Here is a 25,784-nt window from a genome sequence, read left to right as displayed (position 1 = left end):
GACGTCTTCTGAAAAATAACCGTGAGCAATAGGAACTTTGCCAAAGTGCTGCTCATCTGTAATCGAGACATTATTTTTACTTACTCAAAAGCTCATGCTTTCAAGTTTCTCTTCTGCGGTATTTAAATTTGTGTCGAATCGTGAGTAGAATATAATGAGCTGGGGAACCAGCTTAAGAAGTGTTTCACCGAAATTCAAACTTACAGTTTGGCAAAATTTGCACAAGTCAAATATGGTCGTTTTATTATCGACCGAAATTGATTGGTGTGATATACCAAGCATATTTATAGACTAATGTTTGCAGTCAATTAAAAAATTTAATATCAAATACCGTTGACTTGATACTTTAGTCTACAGAATTCGTCACCGAATTTTTCTCACAATATGAGATGTCGAAGTAGCTCAACTCTTCTTAAAAAATTTCACGAATATATATTGCACTTCGTGAATTTTTTCCAAGTCCCAGAAGCCCCTCGCGAATAAGGGGAATAAAAGAGGGTACTAAATTTATCCAATTTTAGTGTTGGAATAAAAAATTCCACATAAATAGGTGTGCAGGTGTACGTATACGCGTGCGTGCACGTAGGTGTACCAACATACACGAACGCTCCCACATGCAAGCATCAGCGAGAGGTTTATTTTCTTTCTTTACTTTTTTTTCTTTCTTTTTTTTATCCCCCGTTGGATTTCGGTGCTCCTAGGGGACATTATTGAGCGGGCGATTCAAATGAGCCTAGTGGAGGAACGCGAGTGGGTGGCGCGTAGGAGGAGGGAGCAAAACCCGGGACGCCGCTGGATCCCGACCGATTCCCAAGGGACGCGTAGGTACCAGCGGTGGGTAGGTATAATACCCGGAGTCGCTCTGTGTTTAGAAGAACTATAGAAAGCAATCAATTGATTCGATCAAATGTCTGCTACCGATTGTTATCGAAAAATACAATGCCCGTTGCACTTGAATGGAGAGAGCCTCTGGTCGGTCTGGTTCGACTCGCTTTAAAGAGATTGGTTCGGACCAGCCGTGGCAACAGTCTGTCGTAATCACGTCAAATGCATATTCGTTATATCTGCAGCGCGTCCTTTCTATTCAAAATTTCCTACCATGGAGTAGAAAAGGAAGACACAAAGAAAAAGAGAGTGCGACTTCTGAGGAAGATAGATCGCAAACGTACAGTAAGGTTATCTCCGATACCAGAGGACCGTTATCAACCCGTATACCATAATCAGTCTTCATCTTGACATTGGAGTTTATCCTGCGACGTGGACAGTCCAGGATCTCATCCAGAACAGCGAAATCACCATGCCCAAGGTTGACTGAAAGCTCAGGGCAGAGAGCCCGCATATTTGATCAAACTATATCGGACTGGTTTAATTCCTTCATTAAAAAGAGGGTGCAGAACCGATAGAGAGTCTGCTGCTGCGATGATCATCTCTTGGAACTTTCCCCACTTTGAACCCCATACCTTTGTGCTTCCAATTTGCGCAAAACCACCTTTGAACTAAACTTCAACTCCGAGATCGTGCCTTATTTCGCCCCATCGTCTATTATAGTTTCAAAAGTTTTTCCAACTTTTCGAAGTACACGAGATCAAGCTCGAACCGTTCATCGTCTTCAGAAAATAATCTCTAGTCAAGAGCGTCATTTAAATTGCGAAACGATACTGTCAATGCTGCTCACACTTGCTCTTTTTCAACCAATTTCGATTCGGATGTCCGTCTCGATTATGGGTCCGGCAGTTTCCTCGCTTCGACGTTCAGGCGACGAGGAACCTGCGGGACAATTCTATCCCAAGAGCTGTGGCTGGACAATGAGCCGGGTTCGGTGTAATTCGCGGTATAGTCGCCCATTATGGACAGATACCGGGACAAGGGGATTATTATTGACTCCTCCGGTAATAGTCGCATTGTAGACCTCCTCGCTCCGCATGCACGTCCTACATGCGTCCTCTGGATCTGTTGGTCGTTTGCTCATTTGCCGGCCGTATTGACCGAGCCCCGATACCAGATTCTGATGCGGTCTTCTACATGCAGAAATCACAGCATCAACGCGTCTAATCGCTTCCGCCCGGCGTATGGGACTCGTCCAAAGTTATAACTGCTGCTTCGATTTGATTGAAAACCTGTAAAACTATTTTTACTTGACGAGAAGAAAAAGTTCGTTACAGATATTTGGCACATGCGAGCTGTTTGGAGAGAGATGGCTTCGCGCGTGGCGGGGATGATGTATGCGGATCAAACTCACCTACGTACACATACTTGCACCTCTGTTCATCAGGAGATATGTTCGCCAGCTTGACCCAGGGAGCCCAAAGTGCCGGACCGACAGGGTGCTAATCTCTAAACCAATCATATGGGTCCGTGACAGAGGCCATATCCCCTGATCTATTCGTCGGTGCGTTACTCCGTGCCAATGAACTCTCGCTGACTTGAGCCTGCTTATCGTAAAATCATCTTCGAATCGATTTGCATTTATATCTCTTGAGCCCGGAGTTACAGTCATAATCGTCGAGATGGGCAGATCATTAATTATTTCTACCTCATACATTGTGGAAATGATATCTATGGTCCAACAATGGTGCTTCATATCATGGCAGAATGAAATTTGAGTCTTTTTATGAACGTAGCAGCATATCTTGATGTTCCTGAAATCCTGCACAGGGTTCAAGGATATCACCTGTTCTGGTATCCTGCAAAAACGCTTGAAAGCATTCAGGAATCATGGTCGTAAGATCCAATTCGCTGCACATAGTGTAAGAAACTGGTCTCTAGTTAAAAAACCACAGGCTTCTAGGTATCAACAATTTTCTCATCCGATACAAATACTCGACAGTTTCCTTCAAAATACCCATTAACCGTAAATAACGAATGAACAGACCGAGGTCAATGAACTTGCCTAGACACTAACGGATCTGGATTGCAACGGATTCTTTCCCTTTTGCGACGTGTAACACAGACACCCGCGATTCGAGGCTGATAGGTCACCGGCAAAGGTGAATGCGAATGCATAGTCCGATGTAACGGCGAAGTCTGACGCGACTCAATAATAGAGACATCTGTCTGGGAGTGCTGGTCCGTAACAGAAGGTCCGTAACCCGGGAGGAGGATGGAAGGATAGAACCGCGAATCGATTTCATACATTATGAAACGGACCGCGCCCGCCGCGACTAGCCCCGATATTTTTGGCCCAGAGAGGCCGTCCGTTCGTCTGTCAGTTTGGAACTTGCAATATCGTACACCTATATTATATCACTGTACGGTTTCATTTATTAGTTGATTTCCTACCAGCAAAGGCTCTTTGTCAGGTGCCACGTCTCGTTTCCAATGTTTCATCTTTTTCGCCTCCTCTCCTTCTGCCTTTTGGGAAGAGTCAGATTTCTCCTCTTCCATCAGCTCGGTTTTCATTTGCTCTCGTTCGCGTAGCCTGTAGGATAGGTAGTACCTACATCCTTACGAGAGACGGTATAACGCACCGGTGATAACAAGTCCTGCAAGCTCGTCGTCAGCATCTGTCTTCTCGGCTGCCGAAAATGCCTCTCCGCATTGTCGATCATTAGGGACATCTTGGTGAACACTTTGAAAGTCTTTATTGCCTGATGAGACCAAAGTTTACGACTCTGCCAAAAACCCCTCGCCGAAATGGAGGACTCGTTTTGCGCTTCGCCCCTCCGTCTACCGGCAATTCTTCACGAGGTTCTTGCGATCTTTACGATCCGGAGTGTAATCAGAACTCCGTTTTGCTCGTTTTTCTCATATTTTTTCTCGCCTTCTCTCTCTCTTTCTCTGCCTTTTTTTTTCATCTTATCGACATTCTTTTCGATAGTCGAAGCCTGGATCTTAGCCAAAACTCGCGCTGATGATCTTCGGTAAGCTGCGGAGGCTTGAAGACCTCGGTGATCTCGCTAAACCTTGGTTAAAAGTTTAAAACTTTTTATCCTTCGTTCGCCTAACTGCAGCTGCCAACATGGCACGAGTACGGGGATTGAGGTTATTCCGGATTCGCGTTTAAATATATATATATATATATACGGGGTGCGGCAGGCATTCGAACCACGTGTCATGAAATATGTCGCGATTTACACGGGAGATTGGCGTCATTGGCGTCTGGGGACCTCGTCGCCCTATCGCCGTTCCCCTCCTCCCCCCTTCCGCGGGATGCAGCTAGGGGGATCAAAAACGCATTCCCAAAACCGATTCCGGAATGACTGATACTCAGCCTAAATCGAACCGCTGCAGCTTCTGTAGTCCTCGGATTTATATAAACGCGATTCGCGATCCAAGTGAATCACCTCCATCACCTATATCCGCTTTACGTGCCCTTTTCACCCTCGTTCCTTGCCAACTGTTTCCGCTCTTCGAGGCTCTACATCACGACTACACAGTCTTGATATTTCACCTTGAATCTCGATTTCTGTTCATTGGTCATTTCGGACCTAATCATAAACATTTACTGGTAGTATTGTAGTAGTATTGTTTATTGTTTCGTCTTGAGAAAGAATGGTGCAATGAAGGAATATCCAGCCTATACAGATATTCAGCATAAAAGTTACATAGACATTTTTTTCTTTCTATCAGTGTTATGGGAGTCGGGTCATCCAAAATTGATGCTTGTCCGATTGGCTCGAGAAATATGCGTTCGATCTGAAGGATCCTTCTCCTTGATCCGGATCTTTGATCTGAAGGCACTGCGTAGCTGGGAATACATTGCGACAAATTCAAAAGTCTCGTAAAAATAACATCTGGATGTTCTCAACTTTATTCAGTGAAATATAGTAGCAACTTCAAACTAATTTGTAGTCTCTTTGAAAATTCTCCGAGAATTCTCAAAAATTGCATTTTCATTCCGATTATTCAAGATGACCCTCGTAATAGAATCATTTATTTCCAATTTTATAGAATAATTTCATATCTTCAATATCTTCAAGATGACGTGCGTGAAAAATTCGTTAATGATTCGATCAAGAGGCCCGATTTTAAATAATTAGGATGAAAAATGAAAATTCTTAAAAAGAAACAACTCACAAATGCTTGAATGTTCGTAAATCAAAGATTACCACCTGAAAATTTGTCGCAAAAATTCAAGACTGGTCGATTTTGAACACGAACCACGTTTAAACGACCGCTAAGCTTGCGAAAATGATCGTATAAAATCTAGTCTTAGAACTTTAAAAACACGAAGGGTCAATGCTCATACCACTTAGTTGAAAAAACGCAGCGGCTACATTCGAGCAGATATTTGCAGAATGTTCCCGTTGTGAATTCCCGAATTCTGAGAATGCGTGCGGAGAAACCGAAACCGGGTTATAAATTCTATTGGCACGTGCAGTAGGTACGGATGTTCGGATATAGGCTCGAGGGAATTATTAGGCCTGATTCGGGGTGGACCCATCATCTCGCGGTTGCCTCGAGCGAGAATCGTGATCTGTCCACGGCATTACGGATGTGAGCGTCAACACAGCGGCAATGTACCAGACTGCAGCCTCCCTCGAGTCTCAAATTTCCATGGGAATTACCCAGCTGCAGATCGATATGATATATAAGCGAGGAATCGAAGCGTGTCCAGGAATGAACAAATTGCCGCTCTACTCCAGCGACCTGCATCGATTTATTCATCCGCTTTATCCCGGTTGAATAATGGCGAAATCCGATGAACGGAAACTTATTCCGAGGCGAAATCAGTACGCGGGAAAACGAACAAATTACCGATTTTCCGGGAACCCGCAGATCTCGCAACTCCTCCAAATGGATGCCGGTTCGTAAGGAACGGCGCCGAACCAGCCGAGGTGTGACTTACAAAAGCATGGCTAAGACTCACACGCGGTGCCTTGGGATTGAGTTGCGCGGCGTGTTCTGGTAACGCAATATCGGCCTACAGCCTCGGAATACCAAGGAGCCGATGTGTCCTGCGGGGGTGGCGACACCTTCTTCCAGGAGCTTGCAGCCGGAATGATTCAACCCCCAACTGCAACGGACGTGCGAAACGGGAGCTTCTTCGAGGAGGAAATGTAAAACTCGTGTTTTCAAAACTTCTCTGCGACGTGTACGCGCGCACGTGTGCAAGTCGATGTGTGTGCGGGAGGCTGGATTGCAAGGGAATTTTTCCTCCGGCAATTCGGATGCGCGACCCCAAGTCTGCACACCCAGGGGTTTTAATGGAGGGAAATAATCGAATCGCCTACGCGACGCTCTTCTAAATCTCTTAATACGACGCTCGGCCGACCATGTAGCTCGGCTCTTCAGCCTACGGCGACGGAATTCGGGAACTTGATAACAGGTGGGTGTACGGGTGAACGACCCCCGCTTATAGTCATTTTCGAACTGTTCTCATTCCGCGGACGTTGCGCGTTCCAAATGCTCGTTTTGCTGATGCGAACTGGCGATGAGAAGCAAAATTAAAAAAGAAAGAAGATATGGAAAACGAATCGCATCGATTCATCGGCTGAATTTTTCACGCTGAAGAGAATTCTGTTTATTATTGAAATTCTGCCGGTAGAATTATATGTTGTAAGAGAATATTAATTCAAGCTTATTTAATTTACCTTCAAGTAAAGCTTTCCAGTTCAATCGCGGCTTGGATTTCAAAGTAGTCTTTAAATCCCAGTTAATTGCTGATTTGAATACGTGCCCGCCCGGTGCTTCAGTTATCAACTCATAACAAATGTCGTCAGGTTTTCATATTAGCCATTCCATCAAATTGTGTACGCAAATACGGCCTCCAAATATTTTATTTTTTGTTTTTCTGAAATCTTCACATTATTTAAGTGTCCACCAAGAGATTTATCGAGTTTAAAATATTTCTGACTTCGGTTAATAGGAGTTTTCGTAGTTATCAGATTTTACCTCGAAATTTTCGAATCTGATTAAACGCTTCTAAAAATGCCTTCAAAAAAAATTTGAAACACGGATTTTGATTGGAAATTTTCTGAATTTTTCGATAATGATGATCATTTTTTTCGCTATTTTCATTTTCAGCGGGAATTACAAAAAATAAAACTTGTAATGTTTTTTGAAGATCGGATTTTCTTTCTCTGAAAATTCAGAAAATTTCCGATCAAAATCATGTCTAAGGATTTTTCGCTCGTCCTCCCAAAAAAGAACTCCTAGCCTTTCATACTCGAGAAATTTTTTGTTGACTCCTAAACAATGTGAAGATCTCATAAAAACGAAAAATCAAAGATTTGGAAGCTGGATTTGCGTACAGGGCTCGGTGGAATGACCAACATATAATTTCCTACTTACGTTCTGAAAGAAATATAATTTTATCGAAAAACTAAGTGGACATAACTTGCTAGCTGTGTCATAAACGACAATATTTATAAAGTATTTTTGGCATCGCTACTGAGAAATTTTCACTGTTTGGAGAAAATAAATAATCCACAAAAATAATTTCTGATCTGCCCTGAGTGAATTTTAATTGTTATACAACACTGATTTTGATTCAAAGATTATTTATATCCAGATTCGTAGCGATCCTAAAACTTTCCGTATATGCTTCAAAATGGATTCTAAAGCTGTTGCTACGTCCAGCCTGCAGTTTACAATATTGGAGGTTTGAAAATGAAATTAACAATGCTAACTCAAACTGTTTGTTGCTAAGAATAAAATAAAAATTTACATACCGTTTTACAGGACTCTTGACCTTGAATAAAAAATTCTCTGACAACAAAGAACGATCAATATTAACGAAGCGAGTAAAGCTACAATTAATGTTGAGCTTTCGATTTGAATTGTCGAGTTTATAGCTTTCGGGCTACAGAAAGAGAGAAAGAGAGATAAAGCGAGCGCAGCAAACACTCAAAGTGCTTCTGCGATAAATATTATAACGCTCGAAAACCTCGGGCGGCAATTATCTCGGGAGTCTCGATTCGTTCGCAAGTGTCCTTAATACATCCTCGAGATATTCAAGGTCCAAGATTCCGTATTTATCTATAATAATAATACCCCTACGTCCTTAAGGGATGCGACGGGCGCAGAGCGCTGGTGGCTCATTACGCCGGCGCTCCTTTAGCTCAGCGCGAGTGTTTCCTCGCCCTCGGAATCCACCAAGAGCCCGACGAGGGCTTGCCACACCATGGAATCAAGTGTTTGAGATTATGACAGAGGCTCCGGTCACGTATTTCATTAACCAACGGGGCGGGCTGCTGACGTCCGTGATCACCTTCCTCCCTTTCCTCTCCCTTCCACCTGCGAAATATGTTTGGATTGCTTTATACATTGTTCGACGGCGCAGTTCCCGCCCCATAGCCGTTGTTATTAAACACTGTTGATAATAATATCGTTCCCCCTTCATCCCTGAAGAATATCAGACATCGTTACCTCAGATCCCCGAAGTCGTGGCTCTTTTTTCAAAATTTTAAGGCCTCATGTTAAATTTTCGAGAGTAGAAAACAAATTTCTTCGTTTTTAACCACATTCATAAAATTGTGTGAATTTGTCAACAGGACTTTCAATCTTTTCGGTTATTCAATTCATGAGTAAAATCGGACTTTGAGCAAGTTTCAGAGAAAACACTAGATCTCTACAATTGATTATGTAAAAAAAAAATTGCTATTTGACAAAACTCAGATTAAACATCTTTGCGTACCATGTGAAGCGATAACCTTCGATCACGCAAAATCGAAACGGCCACAACGGGATAAAATAATATCACAACTGATTACAAGGTGGGCAAAATTGGCACATTAATTTACCCCAATCCACACCCGCCAAATTTCCATCCATGTTCTCGTATCCTGATACCATTTCTGCTTAAACAAAAACCTGCTTGAACAAGATCGCGGGCCTCTGTAATAATACAAGTTGCTTCACGATGTGGCTGATGGATACCGGATAGACAGGGTGACACCCTCTTCGGAATAATGACGTCGGGTGTGCAAAGTGTTCAAGAAAGCAGTACAGACATCGTTTAATAAACGCGCCCGACACTCGCAGCTCGTTTTATTTATCCTTAATATATTCATAGGCTGGGATGTCGCCTCGCCCTTGCGGGTCGGGTTTTGATTTCAGCTGGTGCATCAAAACGGGGTGTGTAAGGGTGGGCATTTCGGGGGTAGCTTGCAGGGTGTCGTCTTACTTTTGTGACGGACGGTTGTTCCCGCGGGTGTCTGCAGGTGAGATTCGACTTTAATTGAAACTGCAAGCTCGCCCACCACCTCTGACTAGGTATAGGTACATTTTCTCTACGACAGTCTTTATGACAGTCCCCAAGATTACCTTCGCGACAAGTCGGAGCGAGAATCTGAAGTTTGACTTGGCAATGAGGAAAGTCGATTACCGGCGAATTTCAATGCAGATTATCACACCTCCTGCATGACGGATTAATAATACGATCTCAATGTCAGCCAAGCGTGTCACAGATGCTCATCAAATTATCAGGGACCCGATTTTTCTTCGACAAATTTTGAAACTTGGACGAAATCCGTTACGCCGATTTTCTTGGACTGGTTGCTTAGAGGCACTCTGTATATAATACGACCAATCTCCCTGCGTCTGGATGGCGCACAAATTGCGCCCGTCGATTCTTTGGAGTCAGGAGATTGCAATCCGCGTCCAGGTAAGGAGAAGACAAGCTCTGCAAAGCCTGCGACGCAGGGAAGAGGAAGATGAAAGCTTGCCTGCCGGTCACGCCGGCGAACAAGAGAATGTGCCGAAGGAAATGGAAATAAAAAGTTCGATCCCTTTTTCCGATATGGTAATTTCAACCTGGCGTCTCAAAGAAATTCGTAAGTATGTGTATGCCGAAATATGAGGCTCAGAGCTTTAAGCGTATTGATGAAAAAAGCTCCGGAATAAATGACTAGCCGTTGCTTTTTCCACGAATGAAAATTGTCCGCTTGACAGGCGGACGGCAATGATTAGCTGTTCGGTTTCGTCGATCCCTGAATCATTTCTTCTTCTCTTTTCTTTGTTTCAGACTGAAATCTGCTCAAGCGCATTGACGGACGTGATCCATGCGGTGATTAACGGTACCGACGGATGTCTCTTCTGTTTCGGTCACGCCGGTCTCGGTGAGTAACATTATTTTGAGGGATCGATACGGTCTCGGATCAAAGTCTAGGAACAAAATCACTCCGCCTATCCAACCGCCGAGAATCCTCAAGACGAAAATGGGTGAGCCAAAGACGAAGAGTGAGAAAGAGAACGAAAGAGAACCGCGTATATATGTATGGGTGGGCTGCAAAATCGCGAGCAAATTTCCGAGTTGTTCGTTTATGTAATTATCTCGTCTGCGTCTGGGCGAGCTTAGCGGGGTAACAATGGCGTTTTGTCTAGGAGGGCATCGAACCCATTCCCGCATAGAACCGATGCTTTCAGAGTATCATCGTTGCTCGACTTTCGGAGGAAAGATCGCATTATCTGACACTGAGAAGAAAGACGAGACCGAAGGAAGGAGAAGGGGGAAATCGGGGCGAAAGCTTGAGTCGAAGATCCTAAAGCTCCGTGGAGAACGGATCGATCCGCGTTTTCTCACAGATGATTGTCTTCTCTGATCGCTATTTCCAATTAGCAACCGAACAGCTGCCTGTAGCCGAGTTTTTATACTTGACTGCGAGGAGATGATCGCCATTACAGTTTCGCCGCGCAGACGTTGGCGCATCCGAATGGCGCGAACGACGGTGGCAAAATGCATCGCTAGGTTGTTTTACATTTTAAGTAGTGATATCGAGTTTGCATGCAAATGGATGATTATGCGAGCTGTAGGGGAGGTGAAACGGTGCGAATAAGGAAAGCAACGGCTGAAGGAGAAGAAGAAGAGCAGGAAAAAGTGGCGGGGGGCGGAAAATGAGGAGCGGGAAGCCGTAAAAAGGGTGTAAGAATCCTGAGCCACGGGTGCAGAGCGTGGCTTCGGCGATATTCCACCGCCGTTGAGAACGTATCTGTTCTCCTTATACAGCGGAAATGAAAGAGAGTGTGAGGGCGCGGATGTTGATCCTCGAGGAAGAGTTCATCCCCTTTCCGCGCCGAGATTTTCACCCGTTTCGTAAACTAAGCCGGATGTCAGAGCGCCGCAAATCGAGCTTCACTCGTCATTCCGAGACCCTTGTAACAATTCGATCCGTAGATCTCCCTTCAGGCTTGATTTCTTTTGGCAGATCGCGGTGTTCATCCGTTGTACGCGGAACTTTTCCGCCAGTTTTACCGATTCAATAATCAGCCGGCATCGTGGCGCGTGCGATACAACGAGAAATTATGCAGCGGCTAGGGACATCCGGAATTGGCCGGAAATGGAAGGAAAAATCGAGATATGTAATGCAGGAGATCTTCGAAGCGAAGAGTGTTTCATCCCTTCGTTCGTTTTCACCCGATTTCATCGGATCAAATCAGGCCTGCTCTTTATTAGAAAACTTTGATCCTTTACTCGCTCCTCCATGACTTGTTATTTCTTGATGAAAAAAGTCCTTCGTCCTGCTCACTCGGAAGTTAGCCCTAGACAAGGAAAATAGTTTCGAAAATCCTTAAGGCAAGGGGCGGAATATTTCGTTTAATTCTTTCCTTGATTGCTCTTCGAGTTCATTCGGTAAAAGATACAGTTTCTAAAAAAAGGAGACTTTCATGACTTGCTAAAAACATCCGGTTAATTTCGCAGATTGTAGGTACGGAAATATGCCTTTGCTAACTGCGCAATGGGACGAAAGCTACGCGTCCCGCAGTCGACGAAGATTTTCACCGAAAACGGCGGCATTTTAACGGCCTGTTTTCACCCCCTAGAAACGACATTGCTTGGCTCTCCCTGTCGCGTCGCGTGCTGCAGAGCAACCTGTTCCTTATACGATAATTGCAGTCACGTCGAGAGAATGGTTCAATTCCATTAGGGACGTGTGTGTTTCGTGTTTACGCCGTGTATACAGGACGCGTTTCAACCCTGGTTGTAAAATTCCACCCCTCACGTGTGGGCCGAACGCGTTTCGTTTTGTTTCGGATTGATTCTCTTTGTTTGGGACTTTCATTATACCGCTTTCATTTTACCACTGATCCGTCGGAGTATTGTTATTTTATTTGATATTGACCCAGTTTCGTCTGACGCTTGTAACCATTCATCTCCAAATTCGTGTCGCAGTATAGGTGAAAATTCCACTCCACGCAGAATTAATTCGAGAAGCAATTCTACGAAGTTGTACCTTTTCCTTTTAAACTGCATCGCATTATTGCGATAAATTGGAATTCCCATCCACGGTTGGATTCCATTCGTTCAAAGCGAATCAACAAATCTTTCTCCGAATTTTCGAATTTCAAAGTCTTCCGGCGTAATTTTGTGGAGGAAAATTTCAACCGGGGCGTTCTCGAGATGTAATTTTGACACGAACAACCGGTTTCTCACTCACGTAGATCCGTTGTACAAAAACAAAGGTAATCGCGTTGTTCCAGGGTCTCTGCCAAGGCAAAGATAACAGGATCAAGTCGATACACAGGATCAGGCCGGGAAACGTGTTTGCCAAAAATGTATGCGCCCCTTGCAGAAACCTCGGGATGTTTGCGATCGAGACGAATATGGCATAACTGGGTCGTCACCCAGGCACTTGCATTCCAGATAGAACACGCGTATAGATAAAGTCTAACCGACCGACTATAATGCGTAAATTATCTGTAATTAATGCATTTTACCGATATTATACGTATTTTAAACAGTCATTTCGACTTTATCTATACGCGTGTCTTGTCTGGGACTCACCGATTAATCGTCATTAATTATCGATACTCCGATAATTCGGCATGAAGCATAAATTAATAATTTCAAATCATGTTTATTCCACGAGCAGAGAAAGTGACTTTGAAGCTCTCGATCTCTCTCTACAGCCCTCGTCAAACGAGTTATTATATTTACTCAAGTAATCAAACATCGGCGGAAACTCGATTCTCGAACTGCTGATGGCGGAATCGGTTCTCGTGAATTTTGTGTACACCACCTATAAAGATGTGTACGTGAGGGGGCGCAAAGTTTCTAATAAATGTGAGTGCAAGTTATTAGGTTGACTTGCAGTTGCTGGTTTAAATATGTGCAGTCACAGTCTGATTGATGAATAACTTTGGTATGTGTACACAAGCTCTGGTAGACGATCGGGGGGAGTTGGAGCGATTGATGCTGCGGCAGAGATATTTCATTACCGCGGGAAAAGAAAAGCAGCTTTCGGTTATTAAAATCGTAAAACAGTAGGTAGATGGTATCGTGGAAGGGGATGAAAAATAAAAAAGAATCATAAAAAATAAGAAGAATAAGGAAGAAAGGACGAATCAAGCTCGAGTCGAGAGAGAAATGGAAGGGGGGCTGCTGCTGCTGCTGCTGCTGCTGCCCCGAAGATGAAAAGCGGTAGACGTGAAAAGAGAGAAAGAGAAAGAGGAAGAGAGAGAGAGAGCGAGAGATAACCAACGAGGGAAAATAATGAAAACTCAGCCCGCAGCTGAATCTTAAACGATATTTAATTGTCTTAATGTAATACCGTAAATTACGTTATTATTTAATTAGAAAACGTAGAATTCTACGCTGGTATCATCCGTGAGATAAATATAAAGTTTTAATTCCGCCAAAAGAAAATTAGAATTTCACAGGCCGGTTTATATAACTTCTACCTATATCTACCTTATACGTTATTCAATACGAAACTTCGATTCAACGCGAGTTTCTTTTTTACTACAATTGAAAATAAATCCAACTGATATTCGAAAAATTATTGGCTCAATTGGTTTTTTCGATATTTTGTAAATTATTTTCAGTTTCGTTGGTGCAAATAAAAGAAGAAAGAAAAAAAAAATCATAATATAATCGCATGTGCTCACAAAGGCAGCGCAGATTCTGTGTTGTGTCGCATAAATCCATCCAACTTTGTACGGTGCGAATCTGGAACAGGGTGTAATTTCCCTTTCAGATCCCTGGAACAGTGTTGTACGTCGGATGGCCTTGGCAGCCCGTATTTGAGGAGTAAATTAGGTATAAATTAATGAACGGCTGTTTATTAACTCGCGCTAATTGCGCCAAGTTCGGTCCCCGCAGGTCGCGTCGTTGAGAGTATCACTTATCAGCTGTTAACCCGTGTCGAAGATTTACGAGGAAATCTCGTCTGTCAAGAACCGAAGCCTGGCCTGGGCGACATTTTGCTCACACCAATGACGCAGAGGTAAATGGGGAGCCGGCAAGACTCTTGGGACTATATTAACTCTTGGTAATAACTTAGATCGGTCTTACGGGGCGATGGATTCCTCGCGTATAATTGGATGTAGGCGCGATCATTTCACGCCCGTAGGTGCTTAAATTAATCCCGCTTCACCCAGCGAATCATTCGAATCGACGTTCGATCCGTCCGCTACCACGGACGCTTCAATTTTCTTACACGTTAAAATGCGCCGGATCAAAGCAAGCTCCGGACTCCGATCCCTTCGTAGACGTAAAAACGCGCTTTTGATCCAAGCTTCCGCAAGTATCAAACCGCGCCGCGTCCTTGCTCCAGTCCCTGCTCGGAGCGTAGTCGAAAGATAGAAAAAAAAACAAAAAAAAAAACCCAGGGATTAGAGGTAATCAAAGCGCGCCAATCTGTCAAATGGAGTCTCAAATGAAGCTTGCGGGTAGGCACCGGTAGAGCCGCGAATCCCGCATTCAAAGCAACGGGATTTGTCACACAGGAAATATAGAACGGAGCAACTGGGTGCGGAGAACAGAGCCCTCGGCCCGGTAGAGCGCTGCAGGGATGTCGGGGGAAACTGGGGGCTCGTTGGAACGGGGCACACGACAATGATGGCGTTTGTACTTTGTAGTGTGTTGCTAATTACCCCCTGCCAACCCACGCCACGTGTTTGCCAACGAAGCTGACTGCCGACTACGAATGGAAATTGAGGTACCTAACCGGGTACCCGAAGGATTTTCTAAGGAAATCCTGTTCCTTTGACGAGGACGTGACTGATCCTGAATCGAGTCAGCAGATGGTGTGAAAATTTGCAACGAATTACTCGTACCTTCAAATGATTCGACGGGGCGGATTTACCGAATGATACGCGATACCTGCACTTAGAATCTACGAAGTGTTCACTGTATCGTCAATGCTGCAGGATTGCAATAAAGGGTCACAAGGATTACCCCAAACAGTTGATTCGCCCATTGAGTGATTCGTTGCGACAGTCACCGCAGGCTGTACGAACGCAAAGAGATTCGACCGAAGGGGTCAGAGTGACAATCGCATTAATCAAACGAATCGGATCGTCGACTCGATGATTTCGATTAAACCTGACGTTCGAAATGGCAATGATGACGTTTGGTTTGCGACCGCAGTTCACAGCGGTGCGCGCGTTACACGCGACTCTGTTTAGCGGTGCGCGACGTGTCCGTTAGTGGTTCGACCACTGTTTCAGTCGATATTGAGTGACCGAAATAGCCAATGGGTGTCAATTGATTTCGGAGCGCGTTGACGGCGGTGGTTTGCTCGGAATGCGAAGCCGCTTTTCACCGGGAATGAAAAGCTCAGTCATCAGCCGCGAGTCTAGACACGGAGGATAAATCTGCGACTGCTTACGCGAGTCGTTCGCCTTTCAGCTTTTGAAAAGCTTCGATCATTTGTCAGGCCTATCCATCCCTAAAATTTCCTTCGAACGACCCTTGACCAGATTTTCCTCTTTTTTTTTTTTTTATTTTCTCCTTTTTCTGCTCGCAATTTATTACTAAGCGAAAGCTCGGAATGACCTCTGGTTCTTATTTCCAGGCAAGTCTCACACCATGTTAGGAACCCCGGAGGCTGGACACACCCTCGGAGCCATTCCCTGCGCTATCGCTTGGCTCTTTCGGGGAATTTCCGAACAGCGTCAAAGGACTGGGGCTAGATTTAGCGTACGAGTAAGCTGCGTCGAGTTGACCGCTGGACAACAGCAGATCAGGGATCTTCTAGCCGCACACGCGAATGGTAAGTCGAGGCTAGATAATTTCCTCCTCTTATGGTTTCATTACAGAGTTCTGATATCGGCGCTGTGGAAACAAAAGATCATCGAGTAATCAACTTTTTTTGTACCCGGTTCATTTTTGCGCGAAATTTTTGTCGCTGGATAAGTACTTGCATTTTTACACATCGGTTGGGTGTAATAAAGTATCCGATAACCATACAAGCTTCGCGTGCTTTTAATGAGCAATCTGAATTCTAATAAGAGAACTTGACAGTTTTCTTTTTTCTTATGTTCTCTCTTCGTTTTTTCTTCTCCTTGTTCTTTCTTTTCTTCATTATTTTTCTTTTTATTCACAAAGTAAAGTAGCCTGAACCTTCCTGATTCGTTTGAAACTTTTACGTTGCACCAACGCGTGGTTCTTATTATTGAATAGACGGAAAATTCTTTCAATCTTAATTCTTTGTGATAACTATCTCACGTGACTAAAGTTTTACCGTAGTTATAACAGGAGAAAATTAAAAACTCTCGATAAGAATTCGCCATGAAATGAGAAAAGAAGAAGAAGAAGATGAAAAAAATTTTTAGCAATAAACAAAGTTACCGAAACTTTTACCGGCTTGAAACTATCTAACGCAGTTTAATAGCGGTAAATAGTTGAAGGAAGACCGTACGGCACGTGTAAATACAAGACATCGCCGATGCAGAAACTGCAGAAAGGTGAAAGCAAGGCGAACAAGGAACTCGGCGTGCGATTCGCGCATTGTGGAGCATCGCGCAGAGAGTTACTCCCTCTCGGCACCGTGCAATTCGGTTTAATTAATCTAAGTGATTATACCGTGACGCATTATTTCGAGCCGAGACAGCGAAATCGGAACCCCTTTCGTCAAATGACGAGAAAGTTTGACTGTAATTTTCCATTAATTATTGTTTCCCGTAACGTATAAATGGGTTAAAAGGGGTGGAAGCGATTTTCGTTTAAGAGATTTCCCCCCGCAATTCATGGACTCTCCCCTGCACTCTCTTAGACGACCCCTTTCAACAATCAGTAAACCCTTGCGGATAGCCTCAGGAATCGCCTTTGATGGCCGCCCGACTTACGCCACACTCTACTTTTACCACTATCATCATCGTTATTGTTCCGTTTTTTATTTATTTTATTTAATTATTTTTTTGCCTTTATTCCTGCGTCGATCCCTCGACCATCTTCCAACCCCTGACGAATTATCCCCACCTTTTGTCACAGTTTGCAATAATTGTTGGAGAAGGCTTTCATTAGTTCACCCAAGTCCCGTAAACTTGGCAATAACACTCTGAAACGTTTCTCGGTGGCAGGCAGGCAGGCAGGCAGGGTTTGGGGTTAATTTCTCGTGATATAGCGAGACGGAATCTTCTGCAGAAGTTTGAGTTAACTTTTGGTAGAGATCATCTCGTTCTTGTTCCTTACCGCTGTAGGAACCCCTCGCAAAACTCTGCAGATGTGACTGGAGCTGTTGGATATCCGTGATTATTATATTAAAAAATGAACATGGTTTGTCTCACCGCATTCTTCGTGTAATCGATCGTGTAATTGATTAATCCTGGTTAGAAAACCTTTGGTACGGACTCGTTGAAAATCAGTTTGTTTTCCTCCAGTCGTGGAACTTGACGCTCGGCGTACGGTCGATTCGTCCGGAAGGCTGAAATCTCCTGAAGAGGAATTTGCATACTCGGATGCATGTTATTGTGTGCATGCTTTCAGAGGACGCGACGTCCGGCCAACCGAACCGTGACCAAAATATATTGCTATGCAGCCGGTGCGCCGACCACTAAGTGCCATTTCGCATACGGATTCAATTTTACGAAACTGCGGGGAATAAAACGCATATGATATCATCTCAAAGCTTCTTACGGGTCCCTTTTGGGGTTTACGAATGTCTATAAGCCAGCCGCACGGTGTGTAACGGGTAGGAAAAATAATCAGCATCTCCGAGTATTCGGCGTCGCAGTTTTGAGGACAGGACAGTCGACTTTCTCAAAGTCCAAAACGTCGGGCGCTTCGAAACGTCTCCGAAATCTGTTCATTACGGCTTTTGCAAGGGCGATGCGAAAGCAACGACGGTCTCCTTTTTACCGACATCTATATCCTCCTTCCTGAGAGCAGGAAAGTATCTTTTATGGGCGATTTAACGAAACCCGATGCCGCCGTCTACTCGCGAAGTTTCCCATACGGAGTGCCTAGAGGATCCCATAATATCTGCATGCAAATGTCGCTCGAGAACCGGCAAATCGAGACATACGGCACTCCGGCTCTCTAGGTATCATCCGGAACCCCTTTCTCCCTTTCTGTTCTGCACTTTTACGTCTCGAGTTTAAAGAAGGAGATATTGACAGTGTCATTGTCGGTAATCCGTCCTCCGCGAAAGTCTGCTATAATTTCTGGATCCCCGAGGTCAGCGGCGCGGGTCATTTTAATTGTAAATTATGTATATTGCACACGTGTAATCAGCGTTGTCGAGAGTGAGCGGAAGTGTACGTCCATTCGCCGGAACATTAAACGAAAAAAGAATCAAGCCCGCATCTTGGATCTGTTTCGGAATTCACGGGACTACAAGAGGACGCGGAACGGGGCAAAAGACATCTTGAAAAGTGCTGAACGGAAGCCCGTCGACGGCGGATGGTGTAAGGGTAGTGGACTAATTAAAGAGCGATGCAATTAATTTTCCAGGTTATTAAATAATTAGTCGGTATAGCGTAGCCGGTCGCCCCTCGGCATATCACCCCCTCTCTCTCTCTCCCTCAAATAGCAAAGGAAGGAGTGAAAAGGAGCGGAGATGAGAGGGTGTATAGTGAAGTTGGATTTAAGTCAAATCTCCGAGCTCGTTCTCTCTTTCATTCTGAAAAGTTGATAATCCTAGCGGTAATTATTTAAAGTTTTCCCGGGCACTCGTTGCAGGATGTTTTCGAAAACCGAGGGTCCCTTCCCCTACGTCTTGATTCATTCGCCCTCGCCCTGCGCGCAGAGTTTCGAGTAGAAGCGTTTCGGAGAAATCGAGCTTCTCGAGGGGATATAAGCGCTAATAAAAAGGTGTGTGAATTTTGGGAATTCGATCAGGGTTTGTTTCACTCAAAAATATGTAGATCGAGCTTCAATTACATTTTTGAAAAAATTTTTTTACTGGCATCAATCAACAGGGTGCATAATTATTGACAATATTAACCTCAACTCAGGATATCTAAAAAAACGGTTCAAAACAATTCATTTCGAATTCCGAGACAATATTGTATAATTTGCAGTAATTGAATCATAAAATCGTTACTTTTTGACGAAAAATCGAACTTCTAGTTCTGACAAGCCAGAACTAACACGGACGCCATTTTTCAAACCGTGACACGGTGAAAGCGCTCCTTTGGACTACTAGAATCAAGCCGGCTATATATACTTCGACCCGTTGCCACGGCAGACACGCGAAAGCATTCGTAATTACCCCCATGAATTTAAACGCGCAAGATACCCTCGCGGTATGCGAACAATGCATATATCTTGCCTCGGAAAAGACGACTGCCAGGTATGTACTTGGCTGCATAAAAAGCATTTTATAAATCACCAGGAACCGCGTCGCCCAGCAGCCGAAAACAGGGAGCGGAAGTACATGACTTTCCAGGGTGGAATCCGGGAGAGGAAAAGATCTCTAAGAATAAGAATAACTATAAGGAACAGCGAATACCACGGAGTTCTCATTTACTTGAGGCCTTTATTTATTCGCTCCACTTTCCCGGCCGGAATCAGATATATTATACCTACGTTTTATTTCTAAATTATAGGTGTCCTGCGCGTATTTTTTACCCAGCCGCTGCACTGCTCCGCAAACCGTAGCGTCAGGCACTGTACGTGTAATGAGACCAAAGCTTACGGAGTGAATTCCTTGGGACAGTTTCCTTGAGCTTTTATGGACCCTCTGGTTAGACGCTGCTAGGTTGGCTCGCAATTAAAGAAGCCGTGCTTCCTCTCCCTAGGATCGAGATCTGGGTGGAGTGCCGTAAGCGCAGCTGCGTGCCGAGCTTTCGAGTTGCGCCTAGAAATAGAAGTAGAAACTGCTTGCAAAATTATTAAAACAGAAAAACCGATCCCAACAAAATTGTACACGGTAACGTCCGTTACAGGCACCGCATTACGTGCATCGTAAGATCAAACCGCGTGATCACTCAGTCAGTTTCAGCGCTATGCATGAATTTACACGCGGATACATCCTGTGAAAACAGTGCTGCAACTGACAGTTTGAGAAATTCAGCACACTGTAAGTGGGTGTCAAATGTGAGACGTCGTCGCATCCATTATTCGTCCGTTGTGGACTTTTCTTGGACAGCGCAAGAGTTCGCCTTTTATTTCTAAATTCTCCCCTCTTCTTGTCTTCGTCTTTGCTCCTTTTCTAACACACACAGACACACGCCTTGTCCACGTCTCGTCGGTCTCAAACAACACGCCGCACAGATGCTAGTAATATTATCTCATCTTCCATACAAGTTATGCTCTCATGGATATTGCTCTAGGAGCAGCCGCTTCCCGACCAACTCCTACTATCCAGTCTGCACCCTCAGGAATCTCAACCCACTAACTGCCGTAGTTTGCACGCGCGAAAGAAGAATCTAGATGGACGAGGAATAAGATAATAGGAGCTTCTTTTTCCGTCCCGACTATTAATCCCCTCTTATATTTCTGTCCGCTAAATTGTTTAATTATAAAAAGTTTACAGCACCTTTCTGCTTAACCTTTGATCAATCGCCCAAGCAATTCAGCTTTCTTTGAGTTTGAGACGACACTCATATTGTGAAATGGTGATTTTTTATTTCTTCTCCTTCACGACCAGTACCAAAGGTGGCAGATAGAATCGTTGTGAAATATGACCGGGACTGTAAAACAAGAGGTAAATTCGCACCTGAATACACAATGAGTAATTATTACTCACGATACAGCTGGGGGGGTTGTAACAATTGCGAGTTGTAGCGTGCAATTACAACACCCGAGAGATAACCCAGTGTCGTAAAAGTATATTCGTACCTAATCCACTTCGATTCAGAAATTACGATCTGGCGAGTACACCTAATTCACAGAGTGTTAAAGAAGCAGCTGGTTGAAAATAACCAGAAATACTCGATCAATATTGTTTTTCTATGATTTTTATACCCTTGTATATTATATATTCGTCCGACTTGATCAGTGTGACAATTTTTTCGAAACAATGAAATTTGGGAGTTTCTGAAACTTGCATGTTCAGGTACCACTTGGTAGATGACCTTGTGCGCGGAAATTTCGCGAACACCGTGTATACGTATAAACGTACTTGTAAGAGATGCCAAAAGAGCGGAACAGTTCCTGGAGGAGGGCAGTAGTCGTGAAACGTTATAAGGACCCTTCCTTCCTGCCTTTCTTCCTTCCATTTCACTGCAACTTTCTGCCTCCCTATTCTGACCAAATGACTGTACTAAAATGTTTATTATCAGAAGCGTGGTTGTAGCTGGTTTGGCCTTATACGATCGCGTGCCTACAGGCCTCCAAGTTCGTCACTTTTGTTGCTTGGACCCCGACGCCTATCTCCGTATTTACATAACCCCCATTTAAACGTCACTAAAACATTTTATTCTACCTTTCCACCCGCCGTCGTATCCCAAGGATAAAGTTTACCCATACGAGAATGTTGGTGAACGCGCAACGATGTACGATCTCAGCTCGGTTCTTCATCCCTTCAATCGGATTTCAGATTCGGAGCAATCGCCGGCCGTCTACCTCAGGGACGATCCACTCTTCGGCACCCTTCAGCTGCAGCAGCACAGCGAGCTGAGAGCCCCGACTGCGGAAAGGGCCGCCTTTTACCTGGATGCTGCAGCCGCCGGTCGTCAACGTGACGAAGGAGACGCTCACATGCTTTACACTCTTCACGTCTACCAGTACAGCGTAGCTGGTAAAGGCGGAGGTGAGCCATGATGTCATTCGGTTATACAAGGTGCGCCTGTACTGCAGCGCGAAACTTTAGCGGCTAAAGGAAATAAACCGTTGCAAGTTGTTATATATACCTGCAGCGACAACAGAGATCCTTGGTAATTTTGTCTGCGAAGCGAACGAACCACGTTTGCGGAGACTTCCATAACCCAATAAGCCCGTTACAGACTCCTCTCACGTCTCCGGCAAACTTGAACGCGAGTTGCAATCATCGTAACTCCTCTCGCGGTTGAACCCAATAAAAGTGTAATCATATCTTAATTCGATTTCCTCCTCCTCGCTTTATCTCTGTTTCTTCCGCTGCGCCTTCGCTGCTCGCATCTGGCGCATCCGCAAATCGATTTTATAGAGACCTGGACGCAATCTGGAATCCCTCGAACTCGTTGTTCCGCCAATAAAAGTCGCGACTCGATGGTTTCAGTGGCCGGTGGTCGGAGCAGACTGCACCTGATGGACCTCGGCAACTCTGACCGGGGTAAATCGTCCGGTGGAATACCACTTTCCGGGCTGGGCAACATCCTCCTGGCGATATTCAACGGGCAGAAGCACCTCCCCTACAAGGAGCACAAGCTCACCCAACTGCTCAAGGAGTGTTTGGGCTCGCTGACCTGCCACGCTGCGATGATAGCCCACGTCTCACCGAACGCTCAGCACTACACCGAGACCCTTACCACGGTCCAGCTGGCCTCGAGGATCCACCGGATGCGGAGACGGAAGATAAAGTTCGTCGGTGGCGGGACGCAGGGTAACGGAAGCGGCGGAAGTTCCGGCGAGGAGGCCGCTCGGCAGAGCAGCGAGTGCGATCCCAGCTCGAGCGACCTTTCGGCCGACACCGTAATCTACGTCGGGCCCAGCGTCGACGACGCGACCGACGGAGAACACCCTCCGGTATACATTCCGAGTCTCAACTCCGGCGACAACCGCTGCGCGATGGGCCGGGTCCTTCGGGGATCAGCGGCCGAGAGGCCCAGCCGAATACCGGAGGAGCGAAGCCCCGCGCACAAGACCACGAAGGTCGTCAAGGCCTTGACCCAGACCGCCTCCAAGCAGACGTCACCGGCGCACAGCGTCACTCCGAAGGCCAGTCCGTCCAGGAGGCCCTCCGTAAAGACGGGGACCGGCAAGGTGACCGACTCCCCGATCAGCAAGATCCCCGTACCAGCGCCCAGCGGCGGATCCGACGAGCAGTGGATCGACGGTCCAAGGATATCGAAGTCGAAGGTTGCCGAAGCCAGGCACATGCTCAAGGAGGCCCACCACAAGCGGGAGACCTGGATAGACGGGCCCATGCAGCTGAGCGGCGCACCGCCCCATGGCCAGCATCCCGCGAGCTACGGGTTTATGGACAGCCACAAGAAAAGCATGATCAGAAAGTGGGTGGAGAACCAGACCTCGCAGATACAGAGAACGAAGCACGTCGCCCCGAGGATCGACCCGAAGCTCGCGGGTCACGCCTCCTCGCAGTTCAAAGAAATGACCACCTTCAAGACCTGCGACGAGGACGACAAGTCGTCGATAGTCGACAGCGAGAGTATAAAGATGGGCGATATCGAAGACATCACGGACAAGCTCGGGGCGAAGTTGAACCTGCTCAACGTCAAGTCCAACACCGATTCTGGCCTCGATCTTACCGCCAGTCCGGTCATGGAGGACTGCCTCGACAGGAGCAAGATCGACCTTCAGGACGACGACGACGATGATGAGGAAATTATCGTTCCTCCTCCTCTTCCGCTCATCGAACCACTCAGCAACGGGGTCAGCAGGGAAGTGTCAATGGAAAGCTTGAACCTCTCCCACAAGGACGTCGTCCTTCCATCTCGACACTCGCTCTCCTCTGAGGACGAAATACTCGAGATCGTGGAGGTCGACGACTTCGAGCCTGTTCCCATGCAGGACTCCTGTCTTCAGGTCACCGAGGAGGACATCGCCTTCTGCATGGGTGAAAATCCCTTGCCCGAAAGCGATCAGGAAGAACATCCTCTGAGGATACTTAGCCAGGAGAATCTCACCGTCGTCTCCACCTTCACTGGTGAGCATAGTCTCTATCGTATGTCAAACTTGGATAGTAATCATCGATATTAATAAGTTGAGGCATCTGTTCACTTGAATAACTTCAAAATCACTGAATACATCTTTAACGTTTCTCGTTCTGTTCTGGAGAAAAACGACAGTCGCGTACGAATAAACACCGACACTACAATAAACCAACCCTTACTAGTGATTTCGTTTCCAGACTCGATGTCAGTGATGTCGGACACGGACCGTTACCGCCCCCAGTATCCGCCGTCAGCCGGAATGGGGATGCTGCCTCGACCGTACTTCGACCACGAGGACTTCCTGGAGCAGGAGACGAGGCACAAGTTCGATCAATTGGCCCGACTCCACGAACTCTATCAGAGCAAACTCGCCCTCGCGAACGTTTCCAATTCCTTGACTTATCAGAGGGAGAACTCCTCTTCGATGAGCATTCGTGACACACCATGTAAGTCTCGTTCTTCCGTCGTTACTTTCGGTTCGATTAACTTTTTTATCCCCCTTATTAAGAGCTTGCAATCTTGTTATCGGACTCAATTAATGCGGTTGATCGCCGATTCTCTTCCATCTTATCCCAACGAAAAGCTTGTCGTGACTTTTTACGTTCTCGTATAATATTATTCTCAAGTGTACGAAGACGAAGAAATTGAAATTATCATCCTCATTCTGCATGTCTTGACTTTCTCCCTTCATTTATTGACACGAATGGCTAAATCGGTTCATTCTAAAAGTATATACCGATAAAGTTTGCCTAGACCCAGACTTGACGGTAAGTCTCATTTTGTCTAGTGGAAAGTTACAGCCGCCAGTTAAATCCAAAGTGGTTATCATAGACTTAGTTTGGAGTTAGCTTATAGAGTTTGATTTTAAGCCGTTGTAAAGGTTTTTATTTTGTACAACGAAGTTGTTGCGCTAACACAGGACATATTGCAGCCGCCACGGTCCTTCGACCGCCGTCCCGTTGCCAATCATTGTCGCTGTCAGACGTCCTTTTCAACGACACCGCGAGCAACCATGGAAGTATTTACAGCGAGCCGGCTTACATACCAGGAAAAACGGAGCAGGAAAAAATATGCGACAATTGCCGACAGAGCATGTCCCGTCCGGCAACAGCTTCTTACTGGTATCCAGGCAGCGTCGCCCACCTCGCCTCCCCCAGGAGGTACTGCGGGAAACTCGGAGACTGCAGCATATCCAGCTTGAGGCATCCGGACGGCGCCTCGAACCCGAACCTCAAGGAAGAAGTTGAAAGGATACCAGGCAATGGCGCCTCGGGGTCTGATCCTGAGGAGGAATACGTCGAGGCCAAAAAACTCTTCACCACCGCCGAAAGGGACGAGAGGACGGTTACAGGAAAATCGGATATTGAAGAGGAGAACGGAACCTCAGGTCAGAGTTCGGTTCTAAAAATGTCCAAGATTCAAGATGGTCAATCTAATATGGCCAACCTCGAGACTATGTCATGTACAAATTTTCGCGTTAATCCAAAACCTATGTTCAATATTCGTTGCACTGGTTCCAGTTTGATGACACATGGAAACACGAGCAAAGTGAACAAATTTCCAATGTCTCGTTTTCATTTCAGCTTCCGTTCCGCTGCAGCTTTCGATTCCGCCATCATCGATCCCGTCTCCAGGAAGAACCCAGCGGAAGATACTTAGTCTTGGTTCGTCGCTCGTCCTGAATAAGGAAGGGTACGATTCGGGCGCGGATTCGACACCACGTGCGGCAAAATTATCCCCAGCAACCCTGTCGAGACACAGAGCAGAAAGCTCGGGTTACGACAGCATCGTCAGAGACAGCGAGACCAGCAGCATAGCGAGTGACTCTTCGCGACAAACGAGCGCGCTTCAGGAACACCAAGGTTCGTGCTAATATCCGGATACAATTTTACATTTTAAATATAACCATGCACCGTCTGTGA

At 45.6% G+C, this 25,784-nt stretch overlaps 1 protein-coding gene across 1 annotated transcript in view; it reads left to right on the top strand.

The window, feature by feature from the left end:
- The window catches only part of LOC107217886, a 309,627-nt gene that overhangs the window by 278,382 nt on the left and 5,461 nt on the right, over nucleotides 1-25,784 (top strand). Inside the window, exons 9-15 of the mRNA XM_046735990.1 lie at nucleotides 9,908-10,001; nucleotides 15,678-15,875; nucleotides 21,588-21,800; nucleotides 22,248-23,855; nucleotides 24,060-24,308; nucleotides 24,794-25,249; nucleotides 25,446-25,724. Of these exons, the coding sequence (XP_046591946.1) occupies nucleotides 9,908-10,001; nucleotides 15,678-15,875; nucleotides 21,588-21,800; nucleotides 22,248-23,855; nucleotides 24,060-24,308; nucleotides 24,794-25,249; nucleotides 25,446-25,724 (3,097 nt within the window). The remainder of the gene's footprint in view (nucleotides 1-9,907; nucleotides 10,002-15,677; nucleotides 15,876-21,587; nucleotides 21,801-22,247; nucleotides 23,856-24,059; nucleotides 24,309-24,793; nucleotides 25,250-25,445; nucleotides 25,725-25,784) is intronic.

Source organism: Neodiprion lecontei, chromosome 3 (assembly GCF_021901455.1).
Source record: "Neodiprion lecontei isolate iyNeoLeco1 chromosome 3, iyNeoLeco1.1, whole genome shotgun sequence".
NCBI lineage: Eukaryota > Metazoa > Arthropoda > Insecta > Hymenoptera > Diprionidae > Neodiprion > Neodiprion lecontei.
This window is presented reverse-complemented; position numbering and strand designations above follow the sequence as displayed.